Consider the following 25,944-nt stretch of genomic DNA (forward strand, 5'->3'; position numbering starts at 1 on the left):
TCCACAGCTCTCAGCTCTCAGGTTACTGTAGCTCTTAGCTCTTGGTGGTCAACCAACAAAATAGCAATAATAAATTTAGAATAAATAAATAAGACTAACAATAACAACAACAACAACAACAACAACAACACAGTTGCGGAAGGTGGATTAGACTGTGACCCCTCCCCTCCTGTCAAGCTCAACTGCTTGTCCGCAGCATCGACCTTTCCTTGCCGTGTGTATGTGCGCATGTGTGCATGTGTTGATAGTCGCCCATTCCCCGTTCCCCCAGACTCCCAAAGTTACGTTGCCCGACCTGCTGTGTGCCGTTTGCCTTGGCCTCGACGGTGCATTCCCCGGCGAACTCTGTTCCTCTCACTGTCCCATTCGTCCGGCCGTGTTTACCACGGTCAGTGGGTTGTACAGTATCCAGCGCCAGTATCGTGGTGTCCTGGTATTCCGCATCGCAGGGGAAACGCTGTCAGGAGTAACTGACTATTGGATTGACAAGCACCTCCCCGCTCCCGCCTGCAACTCAACCGTTTGATGTCCTCGACCGGAAGGCCGAACGAGTACCGCCAGCGCCTGCGAAGCTTTAATGCGTTACATTGCCCCGCGGGTCTTCAGAACTGCCCGAGGCCCTCCTCTTGCAAACGTGTCCCGATATCCTCGAGGCGCAATTAAGTCAACCCAACCCATTGGCTGCATCGGTAACTACACTATACTGTACCGGACCTGTTATTGGACTGGAGCAGGACGAGACAAGACAAGACGAGACAAGACGAGACGAGGACAGGACAGGACAGGACAAAACGACACCCTGGTCGGCGACAACGACCCCGCGCTGCCGCGATAACGAAAGACACGAGTAACGAGTAACGCATGACGAAGCACCCACGACGGCACGGCACGACACGACACGACTACCAAATATGGCGGACCGTGATTACGACGAGGGCAATGAGGCATTGGACCCCGAACTTCTTTACACGAAAGAGTATTGCATAGGAGGGGGCAGTTTCGGCAAGGTATACAAAGGGTATGTCATGAAATACCACGACATTGCAATCAATTCCTGGGCATGTGCTCATAGTTTGACGCGTGAGTGCTGACATTGACCTGCCCCTCCATCAGAGTCGAGAAGAAAAGCGGTCAGGCCGTAGCAATCAAGATCATCGATATCGAGAGCGCCGAGGACGAGGTCGAAGACATCATTCAAGAAATTGCCATCCTCTCCGAACTACAGTCGCCATACGTCACCAAGTACTACGGCTCCTATGCCAAAGGCGCCGAGCTGTGGATCGTCATGGAGTTCTGCTCCGGCGGGAGCTGCGCCGATCTCATGAAGCCTGGCCACATTGCCGAGGATTACATAGCCATCATCGTCAGGGAGCTGCTGCTGGGCCTCGAGTACCTTCATTGCGACAAGAAGCTCCATCGAGATGTCAAGGGTATAGCACCACCGCGCTCCTTTGCTGCCGCGTTCTACAAGACTAACCATGCACCTGCGTAGCCGCAAATGTCCTTCTCGGGTCCAATGGCCAGGTCAAATTGGCCGATTTTGGTGTCTCGGGCCAGCTCTCCGCCACCATGACCAAGAAGAACACCTTCGTCGGCACCCCTTTCTGGATGGCCCCAGAAGTCATCAAGCAGTCTGGCTATGATCACAAGGCCGACATATGGTCCCTGGGCATCACCGCCCTCGAGCTGGCCAACGGCGAACCCCCTTACGCCGATATCCATCCCATGAAGGTCTTATTCTTGATTCCCAAAAACCCACCCCCGCGCCTCGAGGGAAACTTTACAAAGGCCTTCAAGGACTTCATCGAGTCATGTCTGCAGCGCGACCCCAAGGAGAGACCCTCCGCCAGGGATCTTCTGAAGCATCCCTTCATCCGAAAAGCCAAGAAGACCTCGTACCTGACTGAGCTGATCGAGCGCCACAGCAGGTGGAGGGCTACCCACAAGTCAGAGGACGACGAGTCATTTGACGATGGAGACGACATACGCGAGCGAGAGCCCGTCAACGAAGACATGTGGGATTTCGGTACGGTGCGGCTTGTTGGCGATAGAGGTGGCATAATCAACCGTCCAGGGCTCAACCCCCTAGACGAGTCGACGAGGAACGCAAGGGCCTCGAGGCCGCTGGAAGGCGATTATGGTGAAAGACCCAGAAGCATATCTCCTACTAAGAACCAGGAGCTTGCCCATCCGTCTGCCAGGCCTACTACAGTCAAAGCGACTAACACCCCGTCCATTGGGACCGCACGGCAGACATCGCCACAGCGTAAACCCGTCCCCAGCATTGCCCCATCATCGCCAGCCAAGGTGCCCCTACCCGCCTCTCCGTCCAAGCAGTATGAAGACCCAAACACCCCGAGGCCCCCGAAGCAGATGCCCCCGCCGCCCCCCATGCAGTCGCCTGATTTCGACAGGCCGTTCAAGGAGCAATTGCAGCGAGACATGGGACAACTGAACATATCTCCCGTGACCCAACCTCAGTTTAATTCTCAGCAAGTCCTTACCCCTCGGGGTTCTCAGGCACATTTGCAACAGCGAGTTCCATCCAAGGCTGGACCCTTGGGCCTGCCGGAAATACCTCCTTTCCGAGGTGCACCCCCGCAACCGCTACTACAAAAAATAACAAACCAGCAAGCTGCTTATCAGCAAGCAGCCTTCCCATCCAAGGCACAGCCAAAGCAAGTTCCCCATGTACCCGAGTCCTTTCCGTCGCCCGCACCGTCCAATCCTAATGGCGAGCTCGATGCGCTCAACGATGTTATTTTTCCCGCACTAGAAGAGGCTCTGAAGCGGCGCCAAATACGGCTTCAGCAACTCTACCGCAATGAGAAAGTCGTTACGCCGCAACGACAGCGGGCTGAGGCAGCCCACGACAAGATCCGCAAGCATGTCTACAAACTAGCTAATGTTTGTAAGGAGATCGACCGCCTTGATAAGAGTGAACCTGTGGGCATGGGTCGCGAGGTCGGCACTTTCTTAGAGGGTCTGTTGGAAGAAATTCTTGTCAGAGTTGAGCCGCTGGACGAGGAGGATGTGGCGGAGTAGCGTGTGCGGACTGTGCTTTCTGTTCGATAGGAAACGAAACTCGGGGCGTTAGGGGAGCTATACATAAACAATGGGCGTTTGATGAGGAGTGGTATTATGGCCAAGCCCTGGTTTTCAAGTTTAAAGCGTTGGTTTGAGGCATACCCTCGAGGTGCATTATATATATACCCAAGTTCGATGAATAGAAATCTTGCGTGTTGGCTTCGACCCTTATAACCCTGATTGGCAAGTCTTTCCAAACATAAACACTATAATTCCAAGCTGGTGTGACGTTCCTCATGTGCTGGTAGTCACAGGTTTGTCGTAACGTCGATCTTGGCGACTTTAGCCACGCTGAGACGACTGCATGTCCCAACAGCCTGTATGGTGCTTGAGATGGAAATTAATGTGTGCTTGCAGGATATGAAATGTTCATCGACGAACCGAGTCACCCCCCCCTCTCCCCCCAAACTTGCATTTTAATTTTCCCATTTCCAAATTCGAATACAATGATTTACACACTATCATGGCCGTTCCTCACCATCAAAGGTAAATACAAAACCTGATCAGGCCGGAGCGTCGAACTTGATTTGAGCCTGAGAAGTATTGGCGATGTGGCTGCACAAGCATCGCGATGTCCTAATCTTCAAACAGGAAGAAAAAAAAACTCCCGAAAGTGGGGGAGAAAAAGACAATGCATCGGTACATTGTAAAAAGGTTGGCAATAGCTAAACTTGCCCTCGTCTGCTCATAGGATTCAGCCGCGGACCTTGTCTGCAGCTACATTGGGATCTGTTCCGTTTCTACTTGCTTGTCGTGCTTAACTTATGCTCGTCCATTTCTGTCGCCTTATTCACAGCGAGTACATAGCGCATATCAGCCCAAGCTAAAGAAGTTGCTCTACTCTTAATAATGTCCTAGCATGATTCGGGCTCGCTACTACTCACATGCTCTTCAGGGGCAGTTGTGTGTCGGTTGAGTCCATAATTATATCATACCACATGTTCACTGTTCGGTGCTTTTCTCAGCCCATTCATGGTCTCAAAATTGTCCTTCCTCATAAAACTTGAGCAAATACTTCTGAAGTCGGAGAATATCTCCCGTGGCCAGCACCGTTTGTTTTGGACGTATGATCGGTCCACTCGAAGTGAACTGACTGGCTATAATTGTAAACTTCGCTCTCGATTCGTTGCATGAGTTTGTAGGATATCATCAAGAAACACCAATCGGGCCATAGTAGGATTTCAGATGTCTGTGTTGAAATATGAACGAGTTGGGACGGTTCCACACTGTTGTCTCAGGCAACACTGGTTCAGTGATGGGACGATCGTGTGGTAGCAGAGGCAGCTTCAGATAATAGTGTCAGCAAGCTTTACGTTGTCGACCAGGCTCTATTGCGCCTACAGTCAGTCACCTATCTACACATGATATCATTTCCCTCTAGACACCTCCTAAAATCAACAAGCTTCAAGTACTCGCAACAGGGATCAGTTCATTAGGATTTCAACCTGGTCGGGGTTGGGAATTCAAACATTACACACAATACAACGGGCAAATGAGTACACAGCACGTCGTCGACAAGCCTTTGAGCATATATAAATGCTGGACTGGCTTGAAAGAGTTGTAGGTGCCAGGCTTCAAGGTTTGACACGGGATACATTTTATGTGACAGCGAAGAAAAGAAAAAGCAAAAGAAAGAAGCGATAAGCGAACTTCTCACAGTTCAGATTCATGTGCTATAGCTATGGGTGAAGAGACAACTTTTGTCGACGACCAATCATCATCCCTCGAACGCCTGAAGTGACACCATGGCAGCTTCAACTCAACCAAGAAAGAGAAGCAGTACTTAAGTCGTTTCTTTGGCCCATTCGCCGCAGACTGCCGAGACGCTGCTGCTATGTGGACATAGATAGACCAAGAATATGATGCACACGCCTGCGCCTAACTCTCGCAAATGACCTGGTCACATCAATCATATGACCTCATGCAAATGAACGCAACCGTAACCAGCGTCCTTCCCTCCACCATTCCGATGATCATGAAAAAATACCGAAAACAAGTGTTGGTACGTTTCTTTTTTTTTCTGCCAGATTCGCCAACGAAAGCAGGAACGGACAAGTTGTACCGAGCGCCAACACAACAGACGCAAATGAACGAAAGTAATGCAAGCATTATGCACCACTACAGAAGATACCAGAAAGCCGAAACCGAATGACGAACTTTAGAAGATGACCAACGACCCGAACACCAGAACGCTGGACGCCGGAATGCGATGCGAGAAAGCATTTACTATAATCAAGTTAGTCATTGGTCTTATGGTTGAAAAAGGAGGATATCGGGCTTACCTGAGGACCAAGTCCACCAGGGGGAGGGCCTTGATGACCACCATTCCCACCGAAACCAGGACCACCGAAGCCAGGGCCAGGGGGACCTGGAGGACCCGGAGGACCAGGAGGGAAGTAGTGGGGAGGCGGTGGAGCGGGGCGGTAAGGAGTACCTACACCAGAGTTGTTCTGCGAGCGGCCCCAGGAGAGACGGACGCGAGAGTTACCGATAGGGTAGCCCTGCATTTGATTGATAGCCATCTCGGCAGCGTGTCTGTGCACAAATTGCACGAACCCGCAACCCTTGCCAGGAGGAATCTTGACATAGGTGATTTCGCCGAAGCCCTGGAAGAATGAACGGAGCTCATCCTCAGTTACGTAGCCAGAGAGACCACCAACGAAGACGGTGGTGTTATTCGGGTCGGTGAATTGGTTCATCACCATTGGGTTGAAACCAGCTCCACCAGGCTGCTGTTGTTGGTAGCCACCGAAGGCCTGTGGTTGTTGTTGCTGTTGCTGCATCCACGGGGCGCCCATGCCCTGTGGGGGAACGGCGGCGGGTGGCATCATCTGCTGACCGCCGAATTGCTGAAATTGGCCACCCTGGTGGCTACTGAGAACTGTTAGTCACCAAGTTCGCAGGTTTCAGTTTATAATATTTACCGGTTCTTTGGGGTGGCTGGCGAGACTCGCATGGGTCTATTGCCGCAGTAAACACCTTGCATCTCTACGAGAGCACGTTGCTGGTCTTGTTCGTTGCTGAAACGTACGAAGCCGTAGCCGCGAGATTGACCAGTCTGCTGGTCGGTCATAATCTTGGCAGACTTGCACGACGGGAAGCGTGCCTGAAAAAGAGCAACCAGGACAAATTCATTGACTTCATGACCGAGATCGCCGACGAAAATGGAATACTCCGGACTGCGATCGTCACGACGATCGACTAGTCCACCACCAGAAGCCCAGTTCAAGCGGAAGACACGATCGGTGTTAGGAACTGGAGATCCATTGAGCTGCAGGGCCTTTGCAGCAGCCTCAGGGGTGGAAAACTCCACGAAACAATAGCCGGCGTTACTAGTTTGCATCAGAATATAAATTTTTTTTTCCAGAGGTTGAACAATGACACTCACCCGGAGTGGCGGTCGCGGATGATCTTCACCTGGACATTCTCGTTCATGCTGGACAGGAAAATCGAGCGGATGAACTGCTCGTCCATCCAACCGGCAAGTTCACCCATCCTGCAATACAGTTAGCTAATCATCACTCAATTAATGAAATAACAACGTACCAGAGAGTCTGGCGGGAGGCGTCGCCACCCTGGAAGCTACCGGCATTATCACCGCCGCCCTGTCCGTTAGGTGGCATTGGAGGCATGCCGCCTTGCGAACCACCATCACCTTGGGATCCGGAGCCGTTGGACGGCGGCTGTCCATTGAAAGGAGTGAAGTTATCCATGTTTATAACTGTAAAGTAATAAGTAAAAGTTTCAATAAAAATCGTGGTAAAATTAGATATTTCGTAAAATGACGAAGTTTTAGAGAACGATAAAAAATTATGAAATCAAGTTGTATAGGTAAGACAGTAATATTTGCTTATTCTTTCGAAGAAGCGGGTTCAAAACAACCCTTCGAGATAGAATCTCTAGATGTAGGAAGTTTGGAGATAATCATGTATACGGGCTTCAAGGAAGACTTACTAGCGAGTGGTAACTACTTCAGGCAGGTACGGATGAGAGACCGACGATTGAAAACCTGAAAATTCGGCGAACGAAGAAGGCCTTGTAGTGTGAGGAGAGGCCGCCGACAAGGACTTGTCTTAGTGTGTATTTTGGAAAGACCGACGACAAAGGTATTGGTGAAAGGTTATGGTGAGGAATCGTCGATTGCGTACGGTGAACAATGGCTTGTCTAGATGGCGGATCAATGACCTTGTTGTTTTGCGGAATATGCAGGCTGCAAGTCACAGAAATTCTATGAACAAAGGTTAGTTAATTTATTCACAGTTGCACCTGGTAGGAGTAAATTAAAAGCCTGTGTGTAATGAGTGAAGTTGGGTGGGGTGCATGAAAGTGATCAAGTTAACACTTGATATCTCAAGGGCAGGAATGAGCTCGAAAAGCTCCCCAAATGGAGCGCCTTTCGCAATCGAACCTGGACCATGAATTTGCAAGCAGCGCGCCACCGATTACACTATCCAACCGTTTATCGAACTTGGGATGATTTGTTGAGAAGAATGGAAGTATCGCCGACCATAAAAGCAATGCTCCTATCGCCGACCAAGGAAACGCTGTTGTTTCATCAATTGTGGTCTTATACACAATGCTTGTACAGTCGATTATTGACTTGTGATTATTTGTGGCGATTTGTTGAGCAGACATCTCGCCGGCCATGGTCTTCGTGGCAATGGTAAGCATCGAGGTTTTCTTATTGCAAACCAATATGTAAAGACCAGTGTCGAGTGAACAAAGATGAGACGCTTTGCGATATTTGAGTAGTTGCAGCTATTCATGGGGTTCATGTTCTCCTGTGGACCAGATATCTGCAAGCCCTTGGGATGAAATAAAAATGACCAGCCAGAATCTATAGTTGTTGACCATGGCCGATCGTTGTCATCATGATGTGTGTTGCAAATACGTGACGAGACAGATCCGTGACGAGACTGATCCGTGACGAGACTGATCCATAGACATTTGCGTGTCTGAAAGAAACCACGAGTGACCCCAAGTAGTTGTAAACTCAAGGTGACTGGGTTCATGGTTCTTGTGCGCAACGTTCTGCAGAAATCTCTTCTACCGGAAACAAACGGACCAAACAACCTGGCGTCGACTATGGTATCCCATTATAGCAACTTGAGCTAGCACGTAGGACCATGGCTACAGTGCCTAGAATTCTCCGGCATACCCCTGAGACTTCTGCACTCATGAATGTGTGCTAAACAGTGAATGTCGTACGTGCTATAAGCGACGTGGACCAAGCACGCCGAGATAAATGTTGGCAATTTGGTTGTGGTTGCGGTATGATTGAAATGGCTCGTGCACCAGTGGGGCCTTATTGTCGTGGCTGTATCAGCGCGCATGGTTTATGCAGTAATTTGCGTTCCATGTGCATTGTCGTAAAAGGTGGCGTGGCCAGATATGTAGCCGGTGGCATTATCTCTGAGTATTTCATTGCGTAGCTCATCTCTGCTACACGTCGGATTCGGCCATGAAATGGCGATCATGGAATATCCCAACTCGACACACGATGCCGTATAGCATGAGAAAGTATATAACTCTGACAGTGTGACACCACGCGAGACACAACATGAATGGCCTCAGGTTTTACGGTGTGCCGAGGCTGCGGACTGGCACGAAATACCATCTCTCCTGGGCCGCAACTTATTGATAGTGGCCTGACCATTGTGTATAATGGGTTGGTGACGGCGTAAAGGTCCAGCGATGTTCTTGAGATTCCAAGCACAATAGAGGGTTGACTAGGCTTTAATTGGGTGGGGTGGGGGAATCAATGGAATATGCCGAGACATGGAACTTACCAACTGATATCCAGATGCACAAACTAGAGCAACAACAAACGCCGACGCCCAAGATTCTTGTCTGCTTTCAGAATTGAATGCGAAATGAACACTAGAAACGAGTCTAAAGTTTTTCGATCTCAAGGACAGAATTGACTAGTGGCGTGTGAATGGAAACGTAAGGTCGTAGCGTAATCAAACTCGTAGTTCTCGAAATTCCGAACCTTGAGAACAGTCTTGTTAGCATTTCGAAGACTTGGAGCAGCTGCACTCTGCATGGAATTAGTCATTAGTCAAGATAGCGTTTGATCCTTGCATGGTGGTATGGAAAATGTGTGGTTAAGACCTTGCCACATTATCACTTCGGTCGCACAGTTTCTTGAGACTGAATACATCTCCGGTGTAGTCCAGACACGCGCGAAGCCCCTTAACAGTGCTTTTGTACCAGTCTCGATGAACAAACAAGGGCCACTGTTGTAGATGACCATTAAACGGGCCAGTGTGATTTGAGACTGCCGCCATTCCATAGAAGCGATACAGGCGGAAGTGCTGCCATACAAAACTTGGCCCGTTGCACCCCATGGAGCGCGACAAATAAGCCGGCAAAGTCGCAGTTGCCCACCAAGGAATTCAGGAATATCTGATTTGTTGTAAAAGTTACGTGTTTTCTCTGCATCGAAATCGAAACTTGCAGGCAATGCAGAAAAGAGCGTAAACCTTGCCATATATCTTCTTGGGTGGTGACAGAAATAGGGGATTGCTTGCATTGAGTATCCCAAAAGACCATATCTGCAGTGCTCTGTAGGATACTGCTGCATGCAACCTCCGTATGCTATACCCCATAGTGGCCTCTACTGCGACGGTGCAATTGGACGTCCTGGCGTGTAGCATGGTGCTCGGATACAATTCACATGGTCCTGATCTTGTCGCCAGAGGCTGATAAGAGCGGCCGCGAGGCAGGCCATGGTGAGAACCATCTCCAGTATCCTCACAATATCTCCCTTTACATCACCAGGACGTCCTGATCGCAATCGAAATGTGACTTATTAAACGTGATGGGAGGCGGGTTGAATGATCGTTCCTGTCCACCGGTCGCCATTGTTGGCTTAAGCGATAACAAAACGTCGTGTTTAACATGATTAAGCTTTGAGTTGTTGCTCAAGGCTTAAGCCACGGCCGAGGGCGAAGACAGATTGTTTCGTTCTCGATATTTCAATCGGTCGCAGCTGATCGCCAGTGATTGCCGATGTTGGTGGGTGGGATGCGATGCGGGGCATGACATCAATGTCGGCTTTCAGAAACGTCCAGTGAGGTGTAAATGCGTCTCGCGACATGCTGTACGCGGCGGCGTGCTCAATTGTCCACCAGTACAATTGTGTTTTCGAAGTAGTGATCGAAGAGGGAAGCTTGAGAACACAAGGTAGAGGATAGAGAGCTCCAAGCGGCTGCCAGCTCGCGGCCTGCCATGGAAGGGTGGGCGACATAACTCATATAATTCAGGCGTCGAAGCCAGTATTGTTGAATCATCAAACTCAAGATCAAGCGCTATCTCGACAATGCTGTAACTAGGCAAAGAAATACAACTTACTTATAATGACCGAGCGAATGCTGTTGGTCATACACAGACAGAAAGGCACCAGAGCAGAAAAGCACCGTTACACAAACACCTGCGAGACCCAAGCAGCACGAAATGGTTGACGTTCCTTCAAAACACCACACACTGAGTTACTCGTTATTCTTCGACAAGACCCCAAGCTGGCGTAGTGCGTTATTCGGGAGTGTAGTTGTGTAAAAGAGACCCGCAAGTCTGACGAAACTTTTTTGCAATTGCGCAAAGAAAATTGCGGGAGTCAACGGAGGAACCGGGTTACCGACAATGGACGTTTACGCGCACACAGAAAACACGAAAGGATGCTTCTTGCAAAACGCACGCAACGAATTCGAGCAGCGGACCGGCGGAAGGACTTGGTGTTGACAGAGGTTACAATTAGGGTTGGAGGAAAGGAAAAAGAGGAGAAGGAAGGGAGTGTGTGGGAAGAAACACAAGCAAGAAACAAAAGCAGAGGCAGACAACGATGGTGCCGACTTGGTTTGCGTGTGGTGTGGAAAAAAGATGAGAGAATGGGGTCGAGAGTGGAGGAGACGACTCTTGACTTTCCCTAAGGTAGACTCTGAACACTCTGCCCGGTCCTGCGAGCATCCAATTGGATCATCAGAGGGTCCGCAAAACTCTGAGCGCCGCTAAGACATCACTAACCTAGTACCAGCAAAAGCCTGGCAAAGACCCGGCGTCAGGCGAGGTATAGGCGTCAGGACTAAATGGCACAGGCGTAGGCCTAACAACACATGCTGCCTACAAGTACGGACTAAGAGAAAGGTGAATCCAACCAGAGTCCAGGTGAGGAGGTCTCCGGTGCAGTCTGTACATGCAGCTAGGAATGTACTGTAGGTAGGTACGAACTGCAATGACGACCATCCCTGCAACATGGAACTGTTGTCATAGGGCTCGATGCACGAGAAGAAAAAGTAAAGAAGGGGGGAGGGGGAATTGAAGGGAAAAAAGCGCCCCCGAAGCACCCGTCTCTTGCGGATGGATCCTGGCCTGGAAGCAGCAATCTAGGAGACTTCTCCCAGCCGCCTGGAAACCGAAGGAAGTAGGGTTTGAACTAACTCACGGTTCCCTGACCTGAGTTCAATCTTCCATAACTCTGTTATCATTACTATGGGAAAAGACACTGAAAGTGTCTGTCATCTTAAACGACAAAAGACGCCTGGACAAAAAGCTCAATCAATGCACTTGTCTGCATGTAATATGCGCGTACATATGCACATTGATCTACCGTATGCCAAGTAGGTACAGCGTGCTGCATGAAGCCGAACTTGTGAACAGCTCGCCCAGCAATTGCCCCAGGTAGTTTTAACCTTCTGACGTTTGCTTGAGACGGTAATGACAACATAAGAAGCACTGGCATGACCGGCTCAGAGTGGAGCAGTCACCAGAATAGCTTGCTTCAGAGTGGTTACATGGCCCAAAAAGCACTTCAGATACAAGTAGTATCTTTTGACTGCTTTTACAGTACGCAACCTCATGGGTCAGTACGACTCAATAAACCAGCCGTGCAAAGCAAAGGATAACTGGTAGCAGCAAGACGATAGACCATTTATTTTTATTTTAAATCGCATACTTATAACTTGTCTTGCGGTATGCATGATGGAAACTGCGCTGCAGCTCACTAGAGCTCGGGGCGTGGCTCCAGAGCTGCCGGGGCAAGTTGTCGCCGCGGCCCAAAGCCTAAGGAACTCGAAATACTCCATTTGGCAAAGCCAGAGAGTTCTAACCGTCAATCCCGCCGACGATGGGCGTTTTCGAGAATTGAACTAGGTATTGCAGCTGTGCCTGGAGCCCTGCTTCGAGCTTAGAGCACGAACAGGTACACGGCATGTAAATGCATGGCTGCAAAGGTACCGAGAACCACTAGAGCTCTGGTAAATTGGATATTGAGGCGCCGCCCCAAGTCTCACCTTACCTCGAACAAAGGTATCATACGGCCAGGTACCTGAAAGTTGGTGTCTATGAGGGAAGTTCGCAGCCTCACTTCAGAAGGTCGGCTCTTGGGGGGAGAGCGCTTCAAAAATTAAAGCCTTGAGTTCAAGCAACAGCGCTGAACCCTGGGAACCCAAGTGGGGGAGGGTTATGACTGAAAGGCGCGTCGCGTCATACTCGCTAACCTAGAGTCTGCTTCAAAGAGCTCTCCAACAATAGCGGTACGGGCGACACTGGGGCCAAGCTGGGTTTGCTTGCCAAATCTGCGCATATGTTCTTATGTGTTGGCCATGGGTGATGCGAAATTAGGGGAGAACTGGTTGCCCTGCAAGTCTCGGTTTGAAACGTGCTTTTTAGTAATAAAGCGTGCAATTCCGCTACAGCCCAAACATCAGGAGCACAGCCCTACGTCCCATAGATTGTGTTTTCTATTGCTTGGTGTGCGGCCTTGGAGTATTTGATACCTGTTCCGTCGAATGCTGATCACTAGATCCGCCCAGTAATCATGTTGATGCCATGGGCAAGGAAAACCACTTCTAATGATCAAGATTCTCTAATACGATGAAGAACATGGTTACTGAAGTTTAACTTCATCGTATTCGAGCAAACTACGACATGGTGAGCAACTCGTCGCATGAGAACCAAATAATTGGGTTCATACATTCCAAGATAACCACTTGATGCTAACCTTGAAAACAAATTGCAGATACCTTCGTGCCGCCAAGCCGTCGACAGAGATGGTATCAATACGGACTACGCGGCAAATTATGCCCAGGGCGAACAAGAAACGAAAGGAGCCGCGCTTACTTGCAAAAATGTCGCGTAAGATCTGACCGCAATGCGATCAATACGTGAAGCTCGCATGATACATACTTCGATCTCCCCAATTACCCACAGACGCAACCATGATTCATGCCTTTCTGATTCCACGTGCCAGGAAACTACGACGACGAATCCGGGAAGGAGGCTCGAATCGGAACGTTTGTGCTCGGCCCCAGGAAATGCGACGATCTGCAAAACCCCTGTCGGGCTGGGGTTTGGTTGGAGCTTTTCAGCTGCTTTGCTGACCATGAAAACGGAATTGCATCACGAATACTCACTGATCCGTGCGAAACCTTTCCTTGGTAACAACACTACTACTCCCGCTTAATCCAAAACCCATCGCTTTGTAGCTACTTAGTCATTGTGAGAATCTAGTTATGTATTCACGATGACACTGCATACACTAGGTCAACGAAGCACTGGATGGATGCCTTGGGAGTCCCTTTCAGCTTAGCTACAGTACAGCTCCGAGAGCTTGCCTACCGTCGCATCAAGCGGATTTCCAACTAGGGTATATCGAGGAGCACCTGCATTAGATCAAACGGGGTGTTAATATCATGTACAAGTATCTTCGAGCAAATCTTTTCCACAAAATTCTCCCATGTTCGCCCAAGCAGTAATCTCAACATCATGCAGGCTGCCACCAGGTCAATTATCAGAAAGCCCAAAGATCATTTAGATGTATACTCAAGATTGTGTTTTCATTAAACGATTAAGTCAAAAACACAAGATGGTGCAATGACTGATGGGGAAAAGTATGACGTATACTCCCATGAAAACCTATGCTTTCTTTGTGTTTACATCCATCTGGACTCCACACCTCTGATCGTGACTGATAGGTACAGAGAACGCTTTGAGATTACGATGCAGATTGGCGTTCAGAGAATTTCCCAATCCACCGATATGATTGAACAATGGTGTGCAGGAAAAAACATGCACTACACACCCGCCGTCAGATAGCGCGACTTTTCCCTGGAACCTGGTTTTCGGGTAACTGAATATTGGTCTTCTAATTAAGCAAATGGTTCTGCCGGCTATCCGAGCTCTATATAGCTAACGCTGTGGGAGTATTTGGCTGACTCGTGTTCACTCGACCAATTCAGGAATCGCAGGTCAGCTTTTCAAGTTGTTTTACTATGCAAAAATTTTACTATGCACTAGAAAGAAGCGACCCTCAATACCACTTGTATATCCCATCGCTCCACTGAGAAACAGACAAGGAAGATCAAGTCCGGATCTTGCATTCAGATAGTGCTCTCAGCATTGTGTGCGCCTGGGCGAAATCCTCTCTCAACATTACTCGACGTGTCTGAGGGGTAGGCCCAGATAGCTTGGCATTGCCCTTACAGTTCGATGATCCCTGGATCATTCGGATTTAAACGACCGGCATCTGCTGCAAACCTTCTAAGCTTTCATGTGCTTGTCAACATGAACGCATTCGAGTCAAAGCTCCCATTTTGCATATGCATTCCTCGAGCTTATATGCGAACTGCGTTTTAGGTAGATCACAATGCCCAGGTGGGGATATGCTCAAACGGTATGTACATCTATATGTACCGTACATCATGCTATCTAACCTTTACTGTGTAGTAAGACACAAGCCTAGCCGAAGCCCTGGGCAGGATCGAATCTCCTTGCCTCGTTTCGATGTCCCGAGAATCATTATGTTCTAAGCGCTGAAAATTTATATACATATCATGTGTAACACCAGATCTGAGAGGACTGTGGAAATGAAGTTATGTGCGTCAATGCAAACGATCTAGCACTCCCCTTCTAGTCTACGAGGGAATAGTAGACTCAAGGGGGCCTAGGTGTACCAACACACCACTATAAATAAAACTACATCGAGGGTTAAAGACCTTTGGGGCTTCGCGTAACCCAGTGAAGACTGACTCTATAATCGAAGTTATATATACACAAATTCCGGAGCACGTAAAACTCATAGCTGGTGGGTTTGCACCCACCTCAGCCAGGGGATGGTAAGATACCTACGTAATGTTAGAATAGCAAACGTCAAGGTTCGGAGGTCGGCAGCGGATTTATTGTTTGGCACGAGAGGTGTAGGTTAGTTGACATTGATAGCCATGAGGAACGATCTGCACACTCAGACAAGTGAGATTGAAATGGTTTGATAATTTTTGGCTGAGTGACTTTATTTAAAATAAAATAAATATTTTTTATACTAAAGTGATATCCATTTTACTTGCATCAACTATGGCTCACAATGTATTGCTAAAGCTATGATTTTGATGCCCCGCCCCCCGCCACAGGTGGCGGTCAATTGCTCAGGCACTTGCGACGACGCCATCAGCATCGACGTGGACCACTGCTGGCTGATTCGATGAAACCATACATCAAAACTGATACACGAGCCTACTTGGAATCGACACTCAAAGGCGATTCTCTGCGATAAGACCAATTTCAGCAACCACAATTCTTTCATTCGAAAATGTTGATACAGTAAATCATCGTCTTTGTGCCCACTACCAACCACTCACTACTTACGCCTGCTTTGTAATGGCATCCTCGACGGACGCGGCAGGCCAGAAGGCCGTCGCCACTATCCGTTACAAGATCGCAACGGCTTCAGGAGACGAAAACAAGCTCAGCGAAGTGCTCCAGTCCCAGCTGGTTCCTCTACTCGAAAAGGCTGGCAGTCCCCACAAGAGCGTTCGAGATGCAGTAGGTGTCACCGCCATGTCATAGTCCAATCGTTGAACCACGAACTAAACGTTCTGATAGGCATTTCAAGCGTACATAAGCGTGACTAAACTCATTCAGCCTCCAAGGTAGGGAACAAGACGCTTGTATACCGTCTCTATTCTAATCAGTGTGGCAGTGTCATTTTACCTGTCACTGCTCTACTCGAACAATACAAGAGGGCTGTTTCGCCAGTGGTGAAGCAGCTAGACCTTGGCTTGATCAAAAAGGGCCTACTTCGTTTAAATCAGCAGAAGCGCCGTGAACTCCTTCCTGTGGTGGCGCGCGGCATCTCGAAGGAGACCAATCCATTAAGCGCCTCCAATTTCTTCATCATTCTGCTGCGTCTTCTCCTAGAAATCAAGATTCCGCCCCGAGGAAGCAGAAACGACCTGGAATTTCGAGAATCTATCGGATTTTCTGATGCGCAAGATGCCAAGTACATCTCACAATGGCTGGGCAAACTATTCCTTCTGAGACAGGACATAGCTTTGTTGCCATCTACGAATCTTGAAAATGGTCTTCTGTCCAGTCCAGTCGGGTTGACCAGAGATGACATAGAATTCCTCCGGAGTAGCGACCCAAAGACCTGGAACCCTAAAGAGGCTGGCAGCCTTGGATTGCCAGAATGCAAGCTGAAAGCAGTGACACTCTTGGCAAGCGGTGCTTTTACTGAGGAAGAACGCTTTTTGCCGACTCTTCACGCTGCCGGGTTGGCGGACTCAAGAATTACCTCGGTTGCAGATGATGTTTTAAAGCGATCGAACGTGCAGTTGGAAGACCATGAAGTCGTCCAGACCCTGTTCCAAGCACACCTCAAGCTCCCCGCACCACACAGAATACAGATCCTTCGGATACTTTCCAAGTCAGTGGCTGCGTGCTCTATGAGAACCCAAGTTGTTGAAGCTGTCCGAGCTGATTTCCAGCTCACCTCTGGGGAGACTGCGGTAGTCACCGGTCTAGAAGCTTTGAGATTACACAAGGCCCTTCTGGCCTTCCTTGCATGGATTGCGAGGAATAGCTCAGGTCAATCAGCCAAGGATAGCGAGATGGGACCGAGTCTTGTCTTACTACTTAAAGACTACATTCTCAAACAGGGGTGGCCAAGCCCAATACCTGCGGCTAACCAATCGCAATACCAAGACGAACAACGATTACGTGCAAATGCCTACGAGACAATAGGCACATTGGCCAGAGGCAGTCAGTTCGAGCACAAAGCCAAAGATTCACTATTGAAATGGTTATTTGATTCACTTGTATCGGACCCGAGCTCAGATATCGTGGTTTATATCGAGAGCGCCCTGTCAAGCATGATGGACCTGTTCAAGTATAATAGCGAGGCTGAGCAGCGGGACCTTGAGATTGTTCTCCTCGAATTCATGACATTTCCGGATAGGCAAGGTATTCGAACAGCGAGACATGTCGCCACACGTTTTGCCAATAATTGTCTGCCATATAGTAACGTGAAGGCACGGTGGATTAACGTTCTGGCGCTCGGCAGCGGTGGCCTCGAACGCCGCGATGTTATGGAGGAGGGACAGAAAGGCTTAGATCCATGGTGGGCAACCAAACTCCATCCCGAGGAGGGCTTGACTCTGCCCAGCTGGGCGGAACTGGCAGACGTATTCTTCGATGCCCAACCCAAGGATCTCGGTGCTGATGACATGGTCATAGATCAGAAATCGGCTTACTCTTTGTTTACGAACGAAAGGTTAAAAGCGTTTCCTGTAGCGATCAAGTACGTCACGCGAATTGTTTTTTTGACTGGCTTGAACGAGTCGAGACCGGAGATCGACTGGGAGAGTCAGTTAGATAATCGGCTGGCAAACGATCTTCCCACGCATGCCTCACTGAGAAAATACATGGCTGAAGTTAATCATCAGTCCCTCCGAAGACTGCTAGATGCCGCATTCGACGGTCTTCGTGATCACCCAGATATTGGGGCCGAAGAGTGCATACAGTCAATAACAGACTTGTTGTCATTTTCACCAACTGGTGCTGTCATCACAAAAGTTGCGAACAGAGCACCGGAGCTTCTCGTGTTGGCCAAGTCTCACAATCAAAAGATTAGACAGTTGGCAGCCAAAACCTTTGGCATACTTGCGCCTTGGAGCAATCAAACACCATCGCTTATATCACAGCTTCGCAAGTTTTTGGAGTCATGTCCAGAACCCACGGCTTCTCAAGCTGCTGAGTACCAAGGTTCTTTAGCTTTCCTTGGCAGTTACTTTTCTCGAGCTGCCCTATATGGCAAAGTGCAGCCTGTAGATGCGTCCGAGCATGTGGACTACATCTTTGCGTTGTTTTCATCCATATTAAAAAGACCAGATCAAAGCATCAAGGACACAGCGCTTCTCACAGTCTCGCAGTTATGGGCTGCGAACATGGGGCTGCCTAGAACAGAAGAACTTTTTACGGAATATGCCGATGCTTTACAGACACTTGCAAAGGCGCACAACGAGAAAGCCATCACTGCGCTTGGAAGATTGGCGATACCTTCCGCTATCACAAACGATAATGTTGTAAAGGTGCTAGAGATCTTGTTCGGACTGTATGAGATCAAACGAACTGAGGTGCATTTTGCCACGGGCGAGGCGATTGCAGCAGCAATCGCACGTTGGGAGTCAGAATCTATGCAACTACGTCTTGATGTCGAACCGGTGGATTTGAATAGCACAGAAAGGCTAAGAGGCCTGGGTAAACGACCCGATCACATTTCCTCGACCCTTGAGAGGCTGATCACTGATTGCAAAACTACGAAGCCGTCCCTGCTCAAGGCTAGTGGTATTTGGCTCTTCTGTCTTATTCAGTATTGTTCTCACCTAGAGGAGGTTCAAACTCGGCTGCGAGAATGCCAGGTCGCATTCACCCGCCTTCTCAATGCAAGAGACGAGCTCGTGCAAGAAACTGCCTCCAGAGGTCTATCGCTAGTGTACGAAAAGGGTGACCCTTCCCTTAAAGGAGATCTAGTCAGAGATCTAGTGGCTACATTCACCGGGACTAAGACGCAACTCAAGGTTGACGATGACACAGAGCTTTTTGATGCTGGTGCTTTGCCCACTGGCGAAGGCAAATCCGTTACCTCCTACAAGGATATCATCAGCCTTGCCAACGAGGTGGGAGATCAGAGTCTAATTTACAAGTTCATGGCTCTTGCAACCAATGCGGCAACTTGGACAGCTCGCTCGGCCTTTGGGCGATTCGGATTGAGCAACATCTTGTCCGACGCTGAATTGGACCCAAAGATATATCCGAAACTATACCGCTATCGATTTGATCCCAACTCAAATGTCAGGCGGTCTATGGACGATATCTGGAAAGCCGTTGTCAAAGATCCAGTCTCGACGATTGATAAATACTTTGATGCCATCATGGCCGATCTCTTGAAAAGTATTCTCGATGGTCGGGAGTGGCGAGTAAGAGAGGCCAGCTGTGCTGCGATCGCAGAGTTGATTTATGGACAGCCTTTCCCGAAATATGAGAAATACTACACAGACATCTGGAAAGTGGCACTCAAAGTGCTTGATGACCAGAAGAGTAGCGTCAGGGCCGCTGCTCTGAAAATGTGCATGGGTCTGTCAAAGACGTTGGTGACGCAACTCACCGAGAATAATTCCTCTTCCTCTTCCAAAGCCATGATATCACAGGTTTTGCCCTTTCTGCTTTCGGAGAAGGGCATTGAGAATTCCGTCCAAGAAGTCAAGGTCCTGGCGATAACGACTGTCCTTGACGTGGTGAAGAATGGAGGAGACACTCTGAAACCTTTCATTCCTACAATCATCACGCATTGCCTTGGCTTGCTTGGAACCATTGAGCCAGAGGCCATCAACTATTACTATCAACGAGTCGGAGAACAAGATCGTGAGGAGCTGGATAAAATGCGCAGCAATGCAGCAACTCGTTCGCCGATGTTTGAGTGCATCTCGAACTGTCTACGCTTCGCTGACGAAAGTGTCATGAAGGAACTCGCACCTCAGCTGGCTCAAACAATCAGATCGGCGATTGGTATGCAGACCAAAGTCGGATGTAGCGAAGTCCTGGCCACACTAGCATTGCGGCACAGTATACTGCTACCCCCATACAACGCGACGTTTTTAAAAATAATGGAGGCCCAGGTTCTCGATCGAAATCACGAGGTCAGCAAAGCATATGCACGCAGCGCGGCATATCTGACCCGAACGGCCTCTGCGGAGACTCGTGACCGTTTCACTTTGAGACTCGCCGAACTGTACTACGCGGCCGAAGATGACAGTAGGCGACAGAAAATTGCAGATTCTGTCCTGGCAATTGCAAAGATATCGCCGGATGTGTTCATCGAATTGGAGTCTCAGTTGCTTCCATTTGCTTATCTTGCCAAGCACGACACGGACGATTATGTATCGGAAGAGTTCAATGCTGTCTGGGATCAACACGCGGGGGGTGGCCATACCGTGATGCGTTTTGTCGATGAAATTGTCAGGTTCGTCGCCAAAGCACTGGAAACTTCCAAGTGGGCGTTACAGCACGGTGGCGCACTTACCATTGCGTCTATGGTGTCGGCGCTCAGTAATGTAGTTGGTAAGGGTGGCCAGTTCGGCGAGGGAAATTTGCACAAGATCTGGCCGGTCCTGGAAAAGGCTCTCGCGCTCAAGACGTTCAAGGGCAAGGAGAAGCTGGTGACAGCTTATCCGACCTTTATCCAGCACAGCAGGAAGCTATGGAGCACAGATCCGGGTTTTGCGACCCAGACAAAGAAGATCGCGATTCGCGAAGCAAAGCGCAACAATGAAGAATACAGACCGCATGCTTTCGAGGCGTTGGCTGAGTTTGCTGCTGCGCGGGATGACGTGGACATGTACACCGAGGTTGTCGGGGTGGTTTCCGAGTATCTGAGTCCTGATGTCGATACCAGCCACAGCTTTACGGAGCTGGAGAGAAACACCACTGCCGCAGCACTCAAGGTGGTCATGACGGCCTATAGCAGGCCGAGGATGCAATCAGATTCCCCGGGTGTGCTTTTGGAGATTATCTCTTCCGTTGAAGACGCGAAGAAGGCACCAACAATGGCTAGAGACACCTTCTTCACATGCGCTACGGATTTGTTCAAGGCGGCAACTACCCCTGAGAGCAGCAAGGCCCCGGGTTCTAGCTCGACCGCGTCAAGATGGTTGACCGCACTCGTCGCGGAAAAAGACGTGGTCATGGTGGAGAACCAACGCACAGCTCGTGCAAAGGCACTGATCGCTTTTGCAGAGGCTTTGAACAGGGATGTTTTTGGTGCCGTTGAGCCGTCAACCGTGGTAGGGATGCGTGAAAAGATAGGCAATCTTATTGGAGAAGAGAGATCGTTGGATGTAGAGAAGTTGTTGAAGCAGGCTGTAGTGAAGTTGGACGGGTGATTGGACTGGTAGATTTCAGACTATAGAGCTCAGAGTCAAGTGGTCATGTAGCCTAGAGGCCACAGGAATCGGCGGCCCTGAGGGATCACAATGAACAGGTCTCTCTTGAAGATGCAACCAGCGTTCAGTCTCTTGTGCTGATAATTTTTTTTAATATATATTTGTCCTTCAGGAGGGTTGGATTCTAGACTCCTCTAAGAAGTACATGTACGGGTGAGCAAAAGACTATTTACATACAGGTGCAGCAAGCGAGTCGAAAGGCAACCATGAGCCCCCACATGGCGGGCATGGGGCGCTACATACGCGTAGGGCATCGGGAGTGTTGGGTGCCATTGAGGGGGCGGGGGGCGCTGTGCTCCAGTCCAGGCGTACATACAGTAGGTTAGGGAGGTAGGCAATAAATAGGTACCTTTCATGCTTAGCAACACGGTACAGTACATTCTGTAGCGAGTTTCAAGGTTGGGTTTTGGTTTTGGTCTTGGTTTTGGGTACGGAGTGCCCCCCGTACCTGACTGGTCCCAAAGGGTGGTTGCGTCACTGCATGCCGCCTAACTCAAGTTAGCACTACTGCGAGGAAAGGTCAAGTTTGTTCATTCGTCAGCGTGCTCCGGTGCTCTGCTCAGGGTGCATGAACTTGTGAACATGGAAAACATTTGCCTCAAGTTAATAATTATTGTGTCTGTGTCTGTGTCTGTGTCTTGAGGTCTTTTTGTACTCTCTAGATTCTCGAGCCAGTATTCGCCTTCTGATCGCAACGCGCCACACCGCACTGTTTTTCTTCTTCTGCAAGTTTCAACTCGATCGAGAAGCCACAATCTCAAAGCAGCGCAAACGGTCGCGGAAATCGCCTCTCGACTTTGTACCCCCACCAGATATCGCGATCAAAGCAATCGGTTGCAGGTGCTGCCCCTGCCTTTTTATTTTTATTTTTATTTTTATTTCTCTTTATCGACCCTCAAGCAACAGCTACAACTTCCGACTGCCTACTGTAGCAGCTCACTTTTGATCTCCGCCGAATATTACTATCGCTGGTCATTGCTACTTCCGTCCTTCTACACGCCACAGCCAACACCCTTGCCACGGCCGTATTTCCAACTTGCCCACCATGGATGAAGAGGTCACTCAGTTCATGGCCATTACGGGCGCCGAGGACGAGAGAGTAGCCCGAGGATATCTCGAGATCTCAAGCAACGATACCATGCAGGCCATCCAGCTCTATTTCGAGCAACCAGACCTGGCGGCGAGCTTCACAAACAGCCCAAACGCCGCCCCGCCCACAGCGCAGTCTTCTTCTGCAGCACCCTCCGCTCGATCGAGTCGACCTGGCAGGAGAGGTCCCTTGGGTCGCGAGGACACACGTGGCGTCATCACCATAGATTCCGATGACGACGATGACGTAAACATGCTCCAAGACGACGACGACGACCATGACGACGACCTCGACGTGGACGGTATCGCAGCCGTCGCACGGTCCGCCCAGGAAGAGGACGACGCAGCCATGGCCCGCCGGTTACAAGAAGAGATGTACGGTCAAGGGGCCGGTGCTGCTGAAGACGACGTCAGAGCACCTATGAGCCGGACTACGGAAACACTTGTTGCACCTGACCCCTCTTGGAGTCTGGACGACGACCGGGAAGCTGCCGTGCTGGACCAGATGCGTCGCAGGCGGCTGCCCCAAAGTAAGCCTCTGACTAACATGCAAGTCTCCTTGCTGCCATGGACTCACCGCGCTAATGTCGTACCCAAAGGTCAACCCAGAAATCCATTCAACCACCCCTCCGTATGGGACGCCCCCATCACCCCCGGCGTCGGCGCACCACCCGTCCCCATGGGCTCCCGACCCGGCGGAGCTCCCGGTCCCGCTGGCAGTATGCGCTCGCAAAGATTGGCTGACATGTTCCGACCCCCTTACGATATCATGTCGCACCTACCCTGGGAAGATGCCCGGCAAGAGGGCAAGGATGAGAAGAAGTGGATCATTGTCAACATCCAGGACTCCTCAGACTTCAACTCCCAGACTCTGAACCGAGATCATTGGAAGGACGACAACATTCGCGCTCTCTTGAAGGAACACTTTGTCTTCATGCAGTTCGACAAGGACGATGCACGGGGCCAGGAGTATCTCGGCCTTTACTTTTCCCAGCACGAGAACCAGGATAACTATCCGTACGTCGCCATCATCGACCCTCGCACCGGTGAGCAGGTCAAGTTATGGTCTGGCTTGCCTTTTCCGGACAAGGGCGAGTTCTACTCAGATCTTATCGAGTTCCTCGACAGATACAGCCTGGCCGCCAACAGCAAGAATCCTGTGCCCAAGGCAAAGCCGCAGACCAAGAAGGTCGATGTCGATCGCATGACCGAGGAGGAAATGCTCGAGATGGCCTTGCAGAACAGTATGGAGAATGGCACCACATCCAAGCCGAGTGTCGAGGATCCCGATGCCCTCACCAGGTCCGTTCCAGACCTTGGCAAGGGCAAGGGCAAAGATACCGCCGACGAGCCTGTCGACCATTCGCCCTTTGCCCAAATTTCTTCTCTTGTACCGCATGTGGAACCAGAAAGCAACCCTGCCACCACGACGCGTATCCAATTCAGACATCCAGCTGGTCGTGTCATCCGCAGGTTCGCAACTGCGGATACCGTCCGTCGCATCTACGAGTGGCTCAAGGCTGAACCACTGGACGGCAAGGACGGTGTGGCGTTCGAATTAAAAGCCCAGCCTGGCGGAGACCTGATCGAAAAGCTCGATTCCACCATTGAGCAAGCGGGACTGAAGAATGGAACTATTATGATCGAGTTTCTTGAGGACGAATGATAGAATACAATGATGGGGGCAAATCGTTCAGGGCAAGAGTACATGGCGTAATGGTTTTCACGAGATTTGGCACATGACTCTCTTGCGGGTCTGGCGACCACGGTTTGCATTTGAGCTGGAGTACATCCATAGATATCATCATTACGGGTGCGGCTTATCGCGACCTATACAGGCAGCCGAAAAGTCGGTTTTCAGAAGCATTTGGTCACCTGCCTCGGCTACTCAAGCCGTGTTGAAATGAAAAGGTTGTCGCGAGATGACATCCATGCCAACGAAATTCATAGCCTAGGGATCACGTGCATCCTAACATCATTTCTATTCGGTTTCCTAACCCACTGTTTAGCGGTCGACGCAACATATGCGTGTTACCATGGGCGACATAGTATGTAGGCTGATCTCCCGTGCCAAACGCAAAGGCGTCTGGGGCTCGGCAAGAACAGCAATTCCATGCCCAAAGTGTTCTATCTTCCGGTGCCGAAGCCGCAAAGGTTTAAACCAACCTCGATTATTGATTGGAAGTCCAGTCCGCACATTGCCGTGGGGACGTCCGTGGCGTTCGCGGGTGAGCTAGGCCACAAAACAATGCGCGGCTGACGAAGCTGGATATGGGACGTGTAATATCTTGAGATGGCTGCATGGCAACCTCTTTTTCTTTCCGCTTCTTCATTCTGGAAGGTTGCTCCTCTGTCGCCATCGTTTGCTTCCAATAGGACGTGTTATATTCCCAGGCTCAGAAAGCATCATTCACGTATCAAACATGGTACGTCATATAATACCATCAGCAGTACTCCTCAGTCTGGTAACTTCAGGTACGCATAGATTCCATGTCCAACTAGGGTCAGCTACACAAAACAAGCATGGGACTAATCAAGCATATTCCGCAGTCGACATCGCGTCTGCCCAAGGGCGCTGGGGTGATGACTATGATGGTGACGGACCAAACTACGGAGAATATTCTGGCTTTTATGGTGGTGGCAGCGATGATGGATTCGGCAGGCAGTTTGGAGATGGTGCTGATATAGACCCTGCAACGGCGGCAAGCTATCGTCTAATCCATGGGACACTGGCAGCTCTAGCTTTTGTCGGCATCTTCCCGGTCGGAGCTATCTTGATGAGAGTTGTCCCTGGACGATTTGTTTACCTGGTACATGGCATCACTCAGTTGGTGGCATATGTTGTCTACATCTGTGGTGCTGCGCTGGGCATTTATCTTGTGCGAATGGTCCGCATCCCACCCAATGGGAGAAGTCTGGTGAGCCAACTTTCTTGAGCAGCTTTTGGTAACCTCGGTTGGCTTACAAAATGATGACAAGCTCTCGATTCCAGAAGCAAATGCTCATCCAATAATCGGACTCGTCATTTTGGCAGTTCTCTTTTTCCAACCCATACTCGGTTGGGTCCACCATATACGGTACAGGCGTCTCGGCTGCCGGACCTGGTGGTCATACAGCCATATCTGGGTTGGTCGACTCGCCGTTGTGCTAGGCATCATCAACGGCGGCCTTGGTCTTGGGCTTGCTCAGGCCAATCGCTCAGCTATCATTGCGTACTCAGTCGTCGCGACCGTCATGTTCTTGCTCTGGACTATTGCTGCTGTGATCGGTGAGCGTAAAAGAGGAAGAGCGAGTGTCACGGCGGCGGCGAAGGCTCGCGATTCTGTTGATCGTGAGTCGCGGGCCAGAACGGACGGAAGTAGGGTGGAGCTGAGACCAATGAAGCCTACCCGTAGCAACCGACACAGCTCGGCATCTTCGAGGTCAACATCTTCAGCACGCATTTGAGTCTTACGTTCGAGCAAACTCAACACAGGACGATGCAAGCCACATCGTA

General features: G+C 49.9%; 6 protein-coding genes across 6 annotated transcripts; 4 read left to right on the forward strand and 2 right to left on the reverse strand.

The window, feature by feature from the left end:
* Positions 1-719: 719 nt before the first annotated feature.
* On the forward strand, positions 720-3,092 carry BKA67DRAFT_357503 (kinase-like domain-containing protein). The gene is made up of 3 exons (XM_046096398.1): positions 720-1,018; positions 1,114-1,430; positions 1,493-3,092. Exons 1-3 carry the CDS (start codon positions 912-914, stop codon positions 3,043-3,045), a joined length of 1,977 nt encoding a protein of 658 aa, XP_045954752.1. The 5' UTR covers positions 720-911; the 3' UTR covers positions 3,046-3,092.
* Positions 3,093-5,274: 2,182 nt separating this feature from the next.
* On the reverse strand, positions 5,275-6,977 carry BKA67DRAFT_357676 (uncharacterized protein). Its single transcript, XM_046096400.1, has 5 exons — positions 6,634-6,977; positions 6,476-6,583; positions 6,038-6,419; positions 5,526-5,951; positions 5,275-5,313 (listed from the first exon to the last, which is right to left on the reverse strand). Exons 1-5 carry the CDS (start codon positions 6,798-6,800, stop codon positions 5,311-5,313), a joined length of 1,086 nt encoding a protein of 361 aa, XP_045954753.1. The 5' UTR covers positions 6,801-6,977; the 3' UTR covers positions 5,275-5,310.
* Positions 6,978-7,216: 239 nt separating this feature from the next.
* BKA67DRAFT_357591 (uncharacterized protein) lies at positions 7,217-8,229 on the reverse strand. The gene is made up of 2 exons (XM_046096399.1): positions 7,595-8,229; positions 7,217-7,315 (listed from the first exon to the last, which is right to left on the reverse strand). The coding sequence occupies exon 1, from the start codon at positions 8,097-8,099 to the stop codon at positions 7,680-7,682; it is 420 nt and encodes a 139-aa protein (XP_045954754.1). The 5' UTR covers positions 8,100-8,229; the 3' UTR covers positions 7,217-7,315; positions 7,595-7,679.
* A 7,164-nt stretch (positions 8,230-15,393) lies between these two features.
* On the forward strand, positions 15,394-21,704 carry BKA67DRAFT_648322 (proteasome stabiliser-domain-containing protein). The gene is made up of 3 exons (XM_046105982.1): positions 15,394-15,903; positions 15,964-16,010; positions 16,061-21,704. The coding sequence occupies exons 1-3, from the start codon at positions 15,739-15,741 to the stop codon at positions 21,297-21,299; spliced, it is 5,451 nt and encodes a 1,816-aa protein (XP_045954755.1). The 5' UTR covers positions 15,394-15,738; the 3' UTR covers positions 21,300-21,704.
* Positions 21,578-24,114, forward strand: BKA67DRAFT_593935 (uncharacterized protein; the record flags this gene model as incomplete). The annotated part of the gene is made up of 2 exons (XM_046104998.1): positions 21,578-21,584; positions 22,415-24,114. The coding sequence occupies 2 exons, from the start codon at positions 21,578-21,580 to the stop codon at positions 24,112-24,114; spliced, it is 1,707 nt and encodes a 568-aa protein (XP_045954756.1).
* A 757-nt stretch (positions 24,115-24,871) lies between these two features.
* Positions 24,872-25,895, forward strand: BKA67DRAFT_661239 (uncharacterized protein; the record flags this gene model as incomplete). Its single annotated transcript, XM_046107777.1, has 3 exons — positions 24,872-24,923; positions 24,999-25,366; positions 25,428-25,895. The coding sequence occupies 3 exons, from the start codon at positions 24,872-24,874 to the stop codon at positions 25,893-25,895; spliced, it is 888 nt and encodes a 295-aa protein (XP_045954757.1).
* Positions 25,896-25,944: the final 49 nt, after the last annotated feature.

This window comes from Truncatella angustata (assembly GCF_020726525.1).
Source record: "Truncatella angustata strain MPI-SDFR-AT-0073 chromosome Unknown BKA67scaffold_7, whole genome shotgun sequence".
In the NCBI taxonomy this organism is placed as follows: Eukaryota; Fungi; Ascomycota; class Sordariomycetes; order Amphisphaeriales; family Sporocadaceae; genus Truncatella; species Truncatella angustata.

Excerpts from the sequence above, each read along its gene's own strand:
- BKA67DRAFT_357503 (XM_046096398.1), top strand. The coding sequence starts at position 912 with ATGGCGGACCGTGATTACGACGAGGGCAATGAGGCATTGGACCCCGAA. Across the intron at positions 1,019-1,113 it reads TTCGGCAAGGTATACAAAGG|AGTCGAGAAGAAAAGCGGTC; the intron begins GTATGTCATGAA and ends CCCCTCCATCAG. Across the intron at positions 1,431-1,492 it reads GCTCCATCGAGATGTCAAGG|CCGCAAATGTCCTTCTCGGG; the intron begins GTATAGCACCAC and ends GCACCTGCGTAG.
- BKA67DRAFT_357676 (XM_046096400.1), bottom strand. The coding sequence starts at position 6,800 with ATGGATAACTTCACTCCTTTCAATGGACAGCCGCCGTCCAACGGCTCC. Across the intron at positions 6,584-6,633 it reads GCCTCCCGCCAGACTCTCTG|GATGGGTGAACTTGCCGGTT; the intron begins GTACGTTGTTAT and ends ACTGTATTGCAG. Across the intron at positions 5,952-6,037 it reads GCGGCAATAGACCCATGCGA|GGTGGCCAATTTCAGCAATT; the intron begins GTCTCGCCAGCC and ends AGTAGCCACCAG.
- BKA67DRAFT_357591 (XM_046096399.1), bottom strand. The coding sequence starts at position 8,099 with ATGAACCCAGTCACCTTGAGTTTACAACTACTTGGGGTCACTCGTGGT.
- BKA67DRAFT_648322 (XM_046105982.1), top strand. The coding sequence starts at position 15,739 with ATGGCATCCTCGACGGACGCGGCAGGCCAGAAGGCCGTCGCCACTATC. Across the intron at positions 15,904-15,963 it reads ACAAGAGCGTTCGAGATGCA|GCATTTCAAGCGTACATAAG; the intron begins GTAGGTGTCACC and ends ACGTTCTGATAG. Across the intron at positions 16,011-16,060 it reads AAACTCATTCAGCCTCCAAG|TGTCATTTTACCTGTCACTG; the intron begins GTAGGGAACAAG and ends TCAGTGTGGCAG.